Consider the following 13500-nt stretch of genomic DNA (forward strand, 5'->3'; position numbering starts at 1 on the left):
TGATCACCGAAGAATTGTACGAGCTTTAAACACTGTTACACAGTACAATGTTAACTAGCAACAGCGATTTTACGCCATTTTGGTGTTGATGTTTTTGGCGGCAAGCGGTTTGTATCACAGGCGCGGATTTAAAATGGCGGGGCAGATTGAATAAAAGGGTAAGTGGGGAATTTTACAAGGTTTTAAACAATGCGAGCGGTAAAGAATTTTTAAAGAATCGACCAGCAACAAAAAAAAGTCATGTTCATGGAGTAGAAGGGTACTGAGTGGAGGATAAACGGAAATTTGAATATTGTGATTAAAGCCTTTATCGGCTTGTTGATGTACGTTCCTTCCAGCTTTTTTTTTTTTTTATTAGGCCAGTTCTTATGTTCAGCGGCTTCCGCGCTATTATAGCAGGGAATACAACTGACCAAGATAACGAGATAAAACAAAATGTCTGCCAAAGCTAAACAAGAACAAACCGGTTTTAGGAACATTTTTGCTTCACTAATCGCTCCAACCTTACGTATGTCTCATTTACAAAAATTCCTGCTTTTCGGATTAAAAAGGCACTGCCTTAGTGGATGTATTTTTGGGACAAAATATTCGTTTTGCTACCTTAACACCACATCTCTCGAATGGGAAGCTGGGGAAACGTCTCGGAGTAACGATTTTCTCTCTGCAGATGAAGGAAGGTATGAAGGTAAACACCATTTTAACAAGCTAGTAGGAGGATATTGTGCTCATTTCTGGGTTTATTTCGATCAAAAAGAACTGGCTAGAATGATTTTATCCTGACGTCTTCTTCGATTGAAGCACTGTTCGATCCTTGCTTTATCAATTTTTGAGCGGGGGAAAGTAGCATTTTCGGCCACAAGGACAAAAATGCAGAAGTTTATAATTTCCCCCACATTCTCTATATGGTCTGCCGCCATATTTAATCCGTATATATGTCCTTTGCGCATGCTTGCAGCTTAGTTGGCAGCCATTTTGTATAACATTTCTGGTGAGAGGGAGGGGGGGGGGGGGGGTAATATCGACACCGTTTGAATTTATCTGCTAGAGGAAGTACTGGTACTTAGTCGTCCCATGTTGTCAATTAATTTTCCTTTTTTTATGAACGCTGAGAGTTAAGACGTTTACGATCATTGAGCCACTTCTGATCAGATAACTGAGCTTCAGTAAAAGGAAACAGACACAGATAAATACATCTCACAGTTCAAAAAAGGTAAGTTTCCTTTAAATTATAAATAACTCTTCGATTAACTATTCAAATGATTTTCAGGCTTTTATGCACCTGTCCCTAAGAAGTTAGTTTTAATGAGGAAAACAGGTTGAATTTATTTCGTTGAAACTAAACGCGTTTTACTAGAAATCGCAAGTTTGTCACATTGAGAGAATCAAACACATAGTTGAAAGGGGTATTTGAACACTTTTTCCGATAATTTAAGATGGCCAGGTGAAAGAAACGGGAATTTGCGGTTTTTGTTATGATCTTCCAAGTTTTGAAAACCCTTGAGACAAATTAAAGAGAACTGAAATAATTGACTATTCAAATTTCAGATATATTATTCACTGTAATATTATCTCCGTTGTTTCTTAACTTCAAAGAGATCTAGAAGCATAACAAGAAGGATACAAAAATTGCTAATCTTAACACCTTATTTTCAGCTGGGCTTTTTCGAGTCGGCATGGAGTGCTAGTTTGAATGACTCCCACGAGCACACTTCGTGTTTTTTCTCTTTGTCTGCTGGAAACATGCAAATTCTAAGCTTTAAAGAAATGTTATTTTAAGTATACTTTTTTCTCTTAACGCCAGCACATTAGCATTTTAAAATAACAACATGAAGTACCAATTTCTAATTATCTGAACGGAGGTTTTATTTCAAAATTATGCAAATTGAATCAGCGATTATTGTACAAACGGCAGGTGTTGAGGAACGGGGATGGCGCAGTGGCGAGAGCACTCGTTTTCCAGCAATGTGTTCCCGGTGTTGGCGCCATATGTTGGTTGAGTTTGTTGTTGATTTTCGTCCCTGCTCCGAGGTGAATATAGATTTCTCTGGGTTCTTTGGTTAACATCCCTCCACAAAAAATACCATTCCCAAATTCTAATTCGACCTGGAAACAGTGGATGAAAGAGCTACTGTGTAGAAACCACTGAACTTCCCATTTATTCATTACCAGTATACTGGAGCGGTAGTAAATGCTGCCTTTGGGACGGAGGTGAGAAAAGGAAGAGAAGGGTGAAAGTGGTTCATTGTACCTATGTGAATCCTGAAAACCCAGTGTAATGGACAAACAACGTGTATAACAACCCAAAGTGTATTGATTGGCATGTTGATAGTCGCGTGATGGGCACTTTCCGCCCGATCATCTCCATCACTGGCTCTGCTGTTTAAAGAATCATCATCGCTCCTTTCACTTTCGAAATCACTGCTTAACTCTTCCCTTTCCAAGTCAGAGTTGTGTAAAACAAGTTCTCGAGTTTCGTCAGTGTCATACCATTCCTTCGCAGTCGCCATATTTAAATCCCAAGGTTTGAAAGACGATCGAAAATTTTCAAAATACACGTTCTTGCAACTCTCTTGTTGTTAAAATTTGTCTTTCGAAAACGCGCACGCTGTCGAAGCACATGTAAATGCAATACAGTCTTTTGTTTGGGCGACTAAAGTTGCCTTTAGCAGTGTATGGGTAGTGAGACTAAAGTCGCCCTTCAGGCATCGAAAGGGTTTTAATTGGCATGTTGAAAGTCGCGTGATGAAAAATCCGAAATGAAATAACATGTTGTCATGTCAAGCTTACCATTTGAAAAGAATTAATATCCAGCATTTGAAGTGTTTTTCAAATATTTAGCGAACCAGCCAACGCTATGAAAATGAAATATCTAGATAAATAGAATAATTACATGATGAAAATTTTCGGAAATTTTTTCTTCTGGGCATTTCATCGTGTACTTATTATCTATTTCAGTTTCATAGCTTTAAAATATTCAATTGTTTAAGCTCAGCTGAAGTGCAGTCTTGCCCTGCTGAAAAAAAAAAATTCCAATCAGAGACGATATGGAAGATCGCATGATTAGAAATACGCTCATCGATTTCGGCACGGTAGCCAGCGTTATGGTCTCCCAAAGTTCTGAAACTGAACCATTCGGCGTAAGACCATTTTTCTAGGGGCGCAGGCCTTCTCAGTATGCATTCTTTGCTTTTCGGGTAAGGTAGTCCTTAAATTATAGTGTAGCCTGAATTCCTAAAGTTAGTACTAAAAATGATCATGTTAGAATCCTAGGACTTATTTTACAGACAACAATTTATTTACTGATTCAGATTATATAAAGGCCTTGTCCCCAAATAGCCCCAAAGCTAGTCGAGGCGGGACAAGACAAAAAAAAATTACAGTAAATTACAAACATGCTGGAAAACGGAAAACTTAACTTTACATAATATACAAAGGACTTTGACGGCGTCTCTTAGGTCATCTCCCATCGGAGCGAAACACTGTTCTCACTGCACGGCAACTGTACATTACTTCTCGAGTTTCTTCGAAATTGACAGGTTATACAACTTGTTAGCTGCCACTGTAATCGATAAACTGAAGGCAGTCATAACACTATGTGGAATTCGAGACGAAATCGCGAATAATAAGAATAATCAACCCGGGTAATCAATATCAACAACACAACTTTCAAGAATTTGCCTTTATTCATTCTTACCTGGAGGGTATACCTTAACCTTAAAAATGCCAATGTATTGCGTTCTAAAATTAAAAACGATGCAGTTAAGAAAATATAAAACGAAGTAGAAACATTCCGTAAAATTAGGGGCATTAAAAACGAGAAAATACTCACTTCTATTCCTCCAGTCGATCCGAAAAGTTGAGCAGAGCAGAGAAGCGCGTTGCATTTGTGGTGTCCACAAAATTAACCACAATACGGCGTTGTTTCATTGATCTTTGCGCAACCACAATCCTTTGCATTTGCAAGAAAGCTGACCGATTTTAGTGCTGCTTTGCTCGGTCGCTTCAGGCTACCACGCTGCGACAGCAATTATTTATTTCTAGAGCGCCGAACTGACAACAAGTAGTACGAGATTGAAACTGCCGAGCCGCCTTTAATTTATACCTGAATTTCTTTTGCATGAGGTTTGACACCTTCATTCCCTATATATTGAAATCGATATCGGCACGTGTATAGAACAGTAACCAATCATGGCTAACAAGATGTCGTCACCTTTGGCACCGCATTCAGCAGGTGGTTTATTCACGGATACAGAAAGGTTTGGACCCGTTCTTAACTTTACTTTTATCTCCCGCTGTTTGGATAAGAGCTATAAAGAACTTCTCACTATAATATTCTTTGCTGAAGTAACACATTTAAAAATCTCTGGCGTTTTTCCACCGTAGGATTAGCGAACGTTATTATTGTTATTTTTCCTTCTAAAATGTTTATCAAAGTGGATCCTTATTAATAATTAACAGGTCATTAATTATAGCAATACAAAATTACACAGTGAAAGTTGCGATGTCATTGCTTTGGATAATTTTCAAGCATGTTCTTAAACCATGAAAATCATTAACTGTCAAGCCCAAGACGCGTTATGATACAACTTTGAGAAAAAGGTACGAGTTTATCATTTGTGAACTATTCGTTTTTAATTGTTTACTCTCTTGTTTAGAAGATTAACGTATTGGAATAAGTTTATGTAACGGAAATCACGAGCAAAATTATTGAGCAGATATACGCATGGCAAATACTCAATCAGTCGCATTTGCTCTGTGCAATGTGATAACGGCACACACCGTTTTGCATCAGCAACGATTAATATTATCAGTCTTTTCTTAGTTCAAACATTCGCATTAAAGCAAGATTGATACACTAGGACATTAACTAATACAGGATTCTGAAAAAAAGGTGAATATGGATTTTTATTTTCAATTAATACAACGTACAGCTATCCTAGGAAGCAATTATTAATGTATCTAAATAGAATGTTCCTGCGCTTAAGCGAGAGAACACCGGTTGGTAAAATTACTTATTTCCGCTTTTCCAAGTTATAAACTACTTTTGAGCAGATGCCCAGATTAATGAACTCGAATTTGTTCTGGTTGGGACTCAGGGTTGGAATTTTAAACTTTAGCCAAGGCAAATAATCGTTCGCGTCGGTCAGTAAATTATTACTTTAGGCAAATAATTTAAATGCTGAAACTCTAAGACTCCGTAATCTTCTGACAACGAACGCTCAGTTATGATAAGCGTGTAAAGTGTTACATAGATAAAAGTATATCTACAGTTTCTAGTGTTTATTCGACACGTTTAATTACTTTTCTTGTGAACTAGTCAAAACAGTCGCTGAATAATGATCATCGCCGGTGCGAAATCTTGCTTAATTTTTTTTTTTTTTCTTTTTTAGCTTGTTAGAGCAAAAAAAAAAACATGAATTTAGATTTCGAAAATGTTCAACAACTTAGCAAAGGAAGGACGAGTTAGCTTGAACACATGTACACTTGGGGAAAATGTTACTTCAGGGCATTGGGTAAACGAGTTTGCAAAAGAAGCATTTTAAATAGGCAATTTTGATGCGATTTAGGTCGCAGTTTTTACGGCGACTGGACTGTGTAATTTTCTAGTGATTTTAGCTTTAATTTCGCGGCAATTTCGTTGAAATTTAGTTGCAGTAAAAACAGCGTGCAATGTCGACACAAAGGCTGCTTTGAATGACCCAATAAGGGTTCTTTGACGAGTTTATGCTTACATCCCAAGTTTTCTGCTCTGATCACAAAAGCAGTCACTGTCAAATAGCAGATACATGACAGCAAAAATGGCTGGTAATTTGTAATCGTCGCAAAGAAATTAATTCTTATGACATTCGAATGAAAAATCGTCAGCGTAAAGGGCGAGTACAGTAGCTTCTGAAGGATTGAGATTAAACTGAGTATTGATAAAAACACTAAGAAATAACAAGAATGTCACTTGAAACGTGTCTACTACGATAAGATTTTTTTTTGAATTTAAAATAATTCTTTTCAAAGCGATCTTTAATATCTTAAGGGGCTTAATTTTGTATTTGATTTTGAAACTGATTTTTAGCAGCTTTCCTTACTTCGAATTTACTCTTTTCTGTATTGAGATATTAGCATAATTGATTGGATAGCTGTTAATTTGTCAACCCAAATTAAAACGTCTAGATCTTCATGTAGTCACTTTAAACAAAAGAACACCTCGGCATATTGTTTGTGTTTTGAAATGTGTTAAATTTAACTCCAGGCAAAGACAGCTGAATTCGTTAATAGAATCTGGAAAGTTAGAAAAAGAAAAACAAAACTCAAATTACCGCATATGTGAACATCGGTTTCATTTCTTTACTGTCATTGATTTATCAATCCTTATGCCTAAGAGACTGCATTGACAGTGTCGGTGCGAACACAGTACGATACGTTCTCTATTGGATACGGCTCGAATGCAGTTTTATTATGGTAATAAGTTTGTTCAATATTACAGTTTCAAGAACTTGAGTATTATGCGCATTCGTTAAGACAAAGATAATTTACTGTTGACACCGTTTGAATTTATGCGGCTCGTGAACATGTAGGAAAAGGTATGGGTTTTTATTTGATAGGAAAAAAGCGTTAAATAATTCAGTTAAGGGGAAAAAAAACTCTTTCCACGAATCATTTAGTTAGATTGAGTACCGAGTCGGCCCATGTCATCTATAAATTGTTTATGAACACGGAGACCAAAGACGTTTGTGATGCAGACAGATAAACGAGCTTCAGGAAAACAAAACCGGCACAGATATGGCTCTTGCAGTTAAAGCAAAGGAATACGTTTCCTTTAAATCAAATTTATAATAATCTCCTAACCATTTGAACGTACGGTTTTCAGGTTTTTGAACCTGTAACTAATAGGCTTGTTTTGAGGCCGAAAACAGGTTGAATCTCCTTCGTTAGGAACGCGTTTTTTAAGTGAGAGAAAGGGACACAGTTGAACACTTTTTCAACACTTTTTCAGGTAATTCAAGATGGCCAGGTGAAAGAAACGGGAATTTAAGAAACGGGACTTGCAAGTTTTGAAAACCTTTAAGACAAATTACAGACAGCTGCATGAAATCATTGACTATTCAAATTTCGTAATTCGTAATCATTGTCACAACATAATCGTTGTTTCCTAATAGCATTAAAGAACAAAATAAAAATTTTTTTGGGCTGCGGTTTTATGGGTAGCACCAAGTTGAATGACGAGGCAAATTTTGTTCCCTTCATGACTTCGACAGCGTTGAATTCATGGCAGTGAAACTTGCTGGGTATATAGTACAGCCGAAAGTATTTCATTCGAATGAGCTTTAATGCTAACACCAAATTGTGAAATGGCGAGAAACTGAGTTGCCACTGGACAAATTGTGAATTCACGTGAAGTCTAATTTTTATTTATTTTATTTTAGTTTAGTTTATTTTATTGTATTGTATTTTATTTTATTTTATTTTATTTTATTTCATTTCATTTCATTTCATTTCATTTCATTTCATTTCATTTCATTTCATTTTATTTTATTTTATTTTATTTTATTTTATTTTATTTTATTTTATTTTATTTTATTTTATTTTATTTTATTTTATTTTATTTTATTAGCTTTTATTACATGATACAGAGAAATGAAGGAATAAGTATATACGCTGAAACAAGGAATAATAAATGCTAAATTAGGCAGGAATACCACAATACCGGTAAGCCAATTGCAGGGGTCCCAGAGTTTAAAAATATTAAAAAAACAACAACAACAACAGCAACAAAAAAAGAAAAAAAACAATCAAAAAAAAGAAGGTTACATATAGTGACTAAAAACAACAACGAAGATGGACAGACACATTAAGTGAAACGTTTCATGACGGACAGATAGTTTTCTAAGATCGTGGGTCCTCTGGGTCGTAGTTATGTTTTAAGGCGTCTACATAGTACTTGTACATGATGGATTTGAATTGACTGATCTGAAAGTTGCATGAAAGTTGAAGGTCATTTGCTAAGGTATTCCAGATTCTAATGTTTCTATTAAAAAAAGATCTCTGAAAAGTGACAGTATGACATTTCTTTGAAATAAAGTGAGTAACATTACGGTTGCTGTTATATTTGGTAGTGCGAATGACTAAGACTTGAGGGAGAACAGAAGGACTAACTTTAACTATGCCAGTTACAACTTTGGAAAAGAAAATGATATTTTCTTGACATCAAGATTTTGACAACTATGTTTTAGGAAATTTGAATTGTTTCAACTATTTATGCGCATGCTCAGGCTCATGAATTCAAAAAAGCCCAGGCTGAACAGGTTAAAATTACGTACTATGAAAATGAAAGACATTCCAAACATGATCATGATCAAGTTCAATAACAAATCAAAATTGATCGTCGACAACCAGTTAGCATTTCCTGAATGGCAGAAAATTTCCTATTCATATGAAATCTTGAAAATTCGCAGAAAATTTTAGGTTTCTAATTTATCAGATTTTCCCATGTAATTGTGAATCCATTGTATCTGTGCTTACCCGGCGTAATGACGAGATCACACGAATTTAAATTACAGAAAAAAGTGTTATTTGTCATTCAAATTTTACCTCAGCAAAAAAAATTAGATTTAATCAAGTTCAGGTTAAGCCGCTGAAATTATTTTTGATCACGACCGGTTTCCCAAAGAAACAAATATAACCAAATAACAAACAAGTTTGTCAGCTAAGTGCAGGTTTTAATTTCTGGTAAGGTTTGTCAGGCACTTTTTCATACAAACTAACAGTATGGACATTGTGCAAGCTTAGAAGGCAGTTTTACCCTCGTCGAATGCGAACTAACTTAACAATTAGATTATTCGCTCTCGATTTCTATCGCGTGATAGTTGATGAGGGCAAAGCCCGAATCAACTATCACGTATAGTTTTCAATTTTCAGTTCATGAGCCTGAGCGTGCGCATAAGTACATGGATCGGTTCAGTTTCGTTTGATGGTAAGCGCAGATACAATGAGTTCGCAATTACATGGTAAAATCACGCGATAGAAATCTAGAGCGAATAATCTAATCGTTTCAGTATAAATCTACTTATCGTTCAAAACTTAACTACACGAAGTCAGGTTGACATTTTATTGAATAATGATATAAATAGGTCGATTTGCATTGGCTTCTGTATGCGGGCTTTTGCATTTTATTCAAGATTTTATATTAAAACCGTCCATTCGCTCGAAGCTGAAACGAGAAGCCGAGTGTTTTTTTTTATTGTAAAATGTCAAGATATACTGACGTAAAAGTTCCCTTTGGAAGCCAAGTTTAAAAAAAATGTGCCGGTGAAATGGTACTTTGAATGTTTTCAAAATTATAAAATTGCTGACATTTAAAAGTTTAAATGAAGAATAAAATCATTTAACTTTTGTTTCGACTCCTTTTCTTACAGTGAAAAATCTACATTCCATGTTTCGTTGCAATTTTTGTCTTCTCCGGAATCGCCTCGACTAGTAATTCTCGGAAAATCCTCTTCACAGACGCTTCGAAAACGCGACGAAGCCGCCGCCATTTTGTTGACAACAGCACATTGTTAGGCTACTTACTCTACTCACTATCTACAACAGAATAGATAACGGGTAGCGTAGCCAATAAGAGAACAACATTAGTGAAAGAATGCTAGTAGATTGAAACTAATATGGCTTATTGAATCAGCTCAGCTACATAATCTCTGCATGCATTCGAAATAATGATCAAGTAAATTTTCCTTATGTTATTTTTTTAAAGATCTACAATGCAGAACGTTTTGAAAGCGTTACCGACCGTCATTATCGGACTCTCTATTGCTGCTATGCATTACCAGCCCATATCAGCTGAAGGTGACTCTTCCGAAAGCAGCAAAGACGGTGAGACGTCGGAAATGCCTCTCATTTTTGCTTGGATTTTGAAACCCCCATACACAACTTCACCTACCAATGGATCATTCGACAAAGAAGCCCATGGGCTGATTAGAGATGCGTTATTAAGCCACATAACGGTAGAGTGTGGCTATTACGCAGGAAAGTTTTACCAGATACATACATCAAAAGTTAACAGCGAGTTTGAGATGCTCGAGCTTTTGCGGCAAAACAAAGCCCACGTTGCTGTTCCGATATTTGAGGATCCAACGAATCGACGATATGGTGAATTTCCCTTTTTGAAACTCGTTGATTATCCCGGAACAGAGTACATCACCCTCGAAGATAACCATAGTGTGCTCAGTGTTGCCCTGGATGCCGTTCTGAAGGCTTGGCCATTGCTAGCTGTTACCATTGTCCTTACAGCCATCGCTGGTATAATTATATGGGCCTTGGTAGGTAATTGTCACAGTATATTTAACAATTATGCCACGAGCGCGTGTTGGATACGAGATGGTAGATACCTGTCGAGTTGGCTTTCAGCTCGTATCCAACAAGCGCGAGTGGAATAGAAAAAAGAAACACCAATAGAAAAAAAACACACACAAATATTTCGCAAAATAAGAGCAGAAGATGACGTATAGTGTAACTATTTATGAGTAAAGGCAATTAAATCCCTAGAATTGCATAATACAATGATCCAGTTTTGAAAAACAATTTATATAAACTAGGCAGCTTCAATGCCTTAAAGTCTTGGTGTCTTAAAGCAAAATACAGTATCTTTTATGTAAACAACAGCAATCTACAAGATGTTCTACAGATGTCACCGAAGAAGGTAAAATAATCCTGAAAAGCTTTTTTTTGAGTGAGTACTATTTTTCTAAAGAGTGGACATTCCAACCCTATAAGCCAAACTGTTAGTAATTTACCAAGAACCTCAGCTTAATATTTTAAATGTTCTATCTTGGTATTTTAAACAGGGCAGCAGATTCACCCTAATTTGTTTTCTTAAACTGGGTGACCATCTCTCTGAAATTGGTTGAAATTCATCGTAATTAAAAAGTTAAGCTCTTTACTTCCTATAGTAAGAAGGGTAATACATGATGTGAAAATCCCAATGAAACAAATTATAACTGCGACGTGACCACGACAATGTTTTAACTATTTAAACATTGTTTATCCGGTAGAGTTTAGCTTATATGTACTGGGAAACCTCCCTGCCTAACCTATCGTCGAGTAAACCAGCTTCAGCAGCAGCAGTAGCAGCAGCAGCAGCAGCAGCCAGCTTTGTCCGTCACGGTCTATCCCAGACATTGCTAAAAGCTAGTCATCATGTTTCTGACTTGACAAGTAACAATTATTAGTCAAAATAATTCAAATTGACGTCTCTTTTATTTTGGTTTTGATAGGACACATACTGGAACAGTGAAGAGTTTCCGCGCTCGTTCATTAGAGGTTCCTGGGATGGATTCTGGTGGTCTTTCATTTCTATGACTACAGTAGGGTAGGGTTTGTTTGTTTGTTTGTTTTTTTTTTTTTTTTTTTTTTTTTTTTTTTTTTGTATCGCTGCGATTTCAGTGAAAGGTAATTTCAGTAATAGGTAATTTTAGTACTAGGTCATTTCAGTAATAGGTAATTTTAGTAATAGGTCATTTCGGTAATAAGCATCTACCTTTATTTTGATTCTCGTACCAGAGCTCACATCACATGCTCGAATACTTTTATTGACTTATCGCCTGATTTATGCTGAAGTATCACGGGTGATCATACGCGTAGCATTCCATTCATATTGAGTAGCAACTGACTCGTAGCCAGTCTTTATTTCATTTGCGAGTAACGGGAAATTTAGGCACCTCAATGAATCAGACAGAGTAATTAAGTAGTGGAATACTCCACGAGGGGAAGGTACCGATTCTTTGTCATTTTTCCTTTGGCCAAAATGTTCGTTGAAGGTAAGCAATGATCAAGATTGTTTCTATCGGCTTGTTAGAAACTTCTACTTCCAATTACAATCAGGTTTGTTGTAAGCTGAAGTTAAATATTTCCATCGTAAAGACATCAACATCGTCATAAGAAATAAATTTCATCAGTACGTCTTGTGTTTGTTGGGATTTTCTATTTGCTAAATACAAAAAAAAATACACAAAGTCAACGCCTCTTAATCCTCCAAAGGTATGGATCTCAAGAAAAATTTCACTTTAACATTGAAAGGAGTAAAAGTGATTTTCAAAAGACTAAGATAAACCTCTTAAAACTTTCATTTGCACTGCTATAGCGAAGGTTTCGCACCGAACACCTTTTAGCAGTCACATTTTTTCGCTATCCCTTTCCCAAGATGTCGTACGCTCCTGCAGCTGAATGAAAAACAATGAGAACAAAATCGTTTAAAAAGCGCTAATGTGGATAAAAGTCAAAAACAGCAATTCTCCTTATAGCCTCATCTTTAATGAAGACAAATGGGCGAGGGACTGACCCTCATAGCTTGATCCTGAATCAGAAAAATACCTCCATTGCTATCATAGTTAAATTTAACCACGAGTAAAACCTGACACGCCAAAATCTAATCCTTTTTGCCAGAGTTGGTGGTCCAGGTGACAAAATAATATTTCAGAACTGATTCAAGTTTTAATTTTGTGTTTTCCCGATAAAGCATTATTGTAATTTTTTTATATCCTCATTTGCATTAGCTACGGCGACAAGTCACCAAAGTCCATCGTAGCTCGCACTTTCTCCATCATCTGGATCATGTTAGGGCTCATTATCATGGCGATATTTACAGCTAATGTGACCTCAGCCCTGACAGCGGTCTCCTTGGAGCTTACCCCAAGTAGCCTTATCGGAGTAAAGGTTGGATTTATTACTTTAATTCCTATCTTAGGTAATATTAAAGCACGTACATATTGCCTTCGTCTTGCACCTTTGAGGCTTGAGTTTAACATTGAATGACTTGATTGCAATTTTGTCCTGGTAAGGGCTAAATAGGGCTGTAATATATACTCAACACAGGATGTAACAGTTTTCGGTAATCTGATTGTCTCCCTAATCAAGGCAAATAATAAATTTACCGATTACCCAGTGAAACATAGTGCACTATTTTTGTAGTTATTCACAACAGTAAGTGCAAAAATCATCATTAATTTTTCTTCTGTTTGCTCTCTCTATTAAATTTCCTTCCATGTTTAACGCTGTGGTTGGGCATCTTATACAACAGGGCTCGTTTGCTATGAGTTCATATTTTACTCGTTTCAAAATATGCAAAATATCATCAGTTATATAATACGCTCAATCTCCTGCTTCATTAGTCAGATTGCGCTAAAGTGTCCTCCGAAGGCGACTTGAAATTATTCAAGATGACCAAATAATTTTAATAACATGATGGAACATCAAACACTCTTTCTTTAATTCGCATATTAGGTTGGAGTATTAAAAAATGGAACAGAATACGAGCATGCATTGAATGAAGGGGCCGATCCTGAAGGTACTGTTTACATAAACAGTTGCATTAATCAGTGCCAAATTTTCAAGTAATAAATACAATGCAAAATAGTTAAAAATATAAATAAATCCAAAATTATAAAGAAATTTATATTAATTAGTTACGATATTTTTCTGCTCTATTGGAAGGACGGTTGTTGGAATGCTTGACGC

At 36.1% G+C, this 13500-nt stretch overlaps 1 protein-coding gene across 2 annotated transcripts in view; it reads left to right on the forward strand.

Annotated features, from left to right (window-relative positions):
- Positions 1–1927: 1927 nt before the first annotated feature.
- LOC146469451 (uncharacterized) overlaps positions 1928–13500 on the forward strand; it is a 15506-nt gene continuing 3933 nt past the window's right edge. Inside the window, exons 1-5 of one of the 2 annotated variants that reach the window (XM_085123269.1) lie at positions 1928–2028; positions 9743–10307; positions 11262–11356; positions 12540–12699; positions 13267–13330. In XM_085123269.1, the coding sequence (XP_084979395.1) occupies positions 9750–10307; positions 11262–11356; positions 12540–12699; positions 13267–13330 (877 nt within the window). In that variant the 5' untranslated portion in view covers positions 1928–2028; positions 9743–9749. Of the gene's footprint in view, positions 2029–4263; positions 4600–9742; positions 10308–11261; positions 11357–12539; positions 12700–13266; positions 13331–13500 lie in introns of those variants that run through there. The other variant, XM_085123268.1, reaches the window with a different exon arrangement.

Source organism: Pavona decussata, unplaced genomic scaffold (assembly GCF_977016875.1).
Source record: "Pavona decussata unplaced genomic scaffold, jaPavDecu1.1 SCAFFOLD_124, whole genome shotgun sequence".
In the NCBI taxonomy this organism is placed as follows: Eukaryota; Metazoa; Cnidaria; class Anthozoa; order Scleractinia; family Agariciidae; genus Pavona; species Pavona decussata.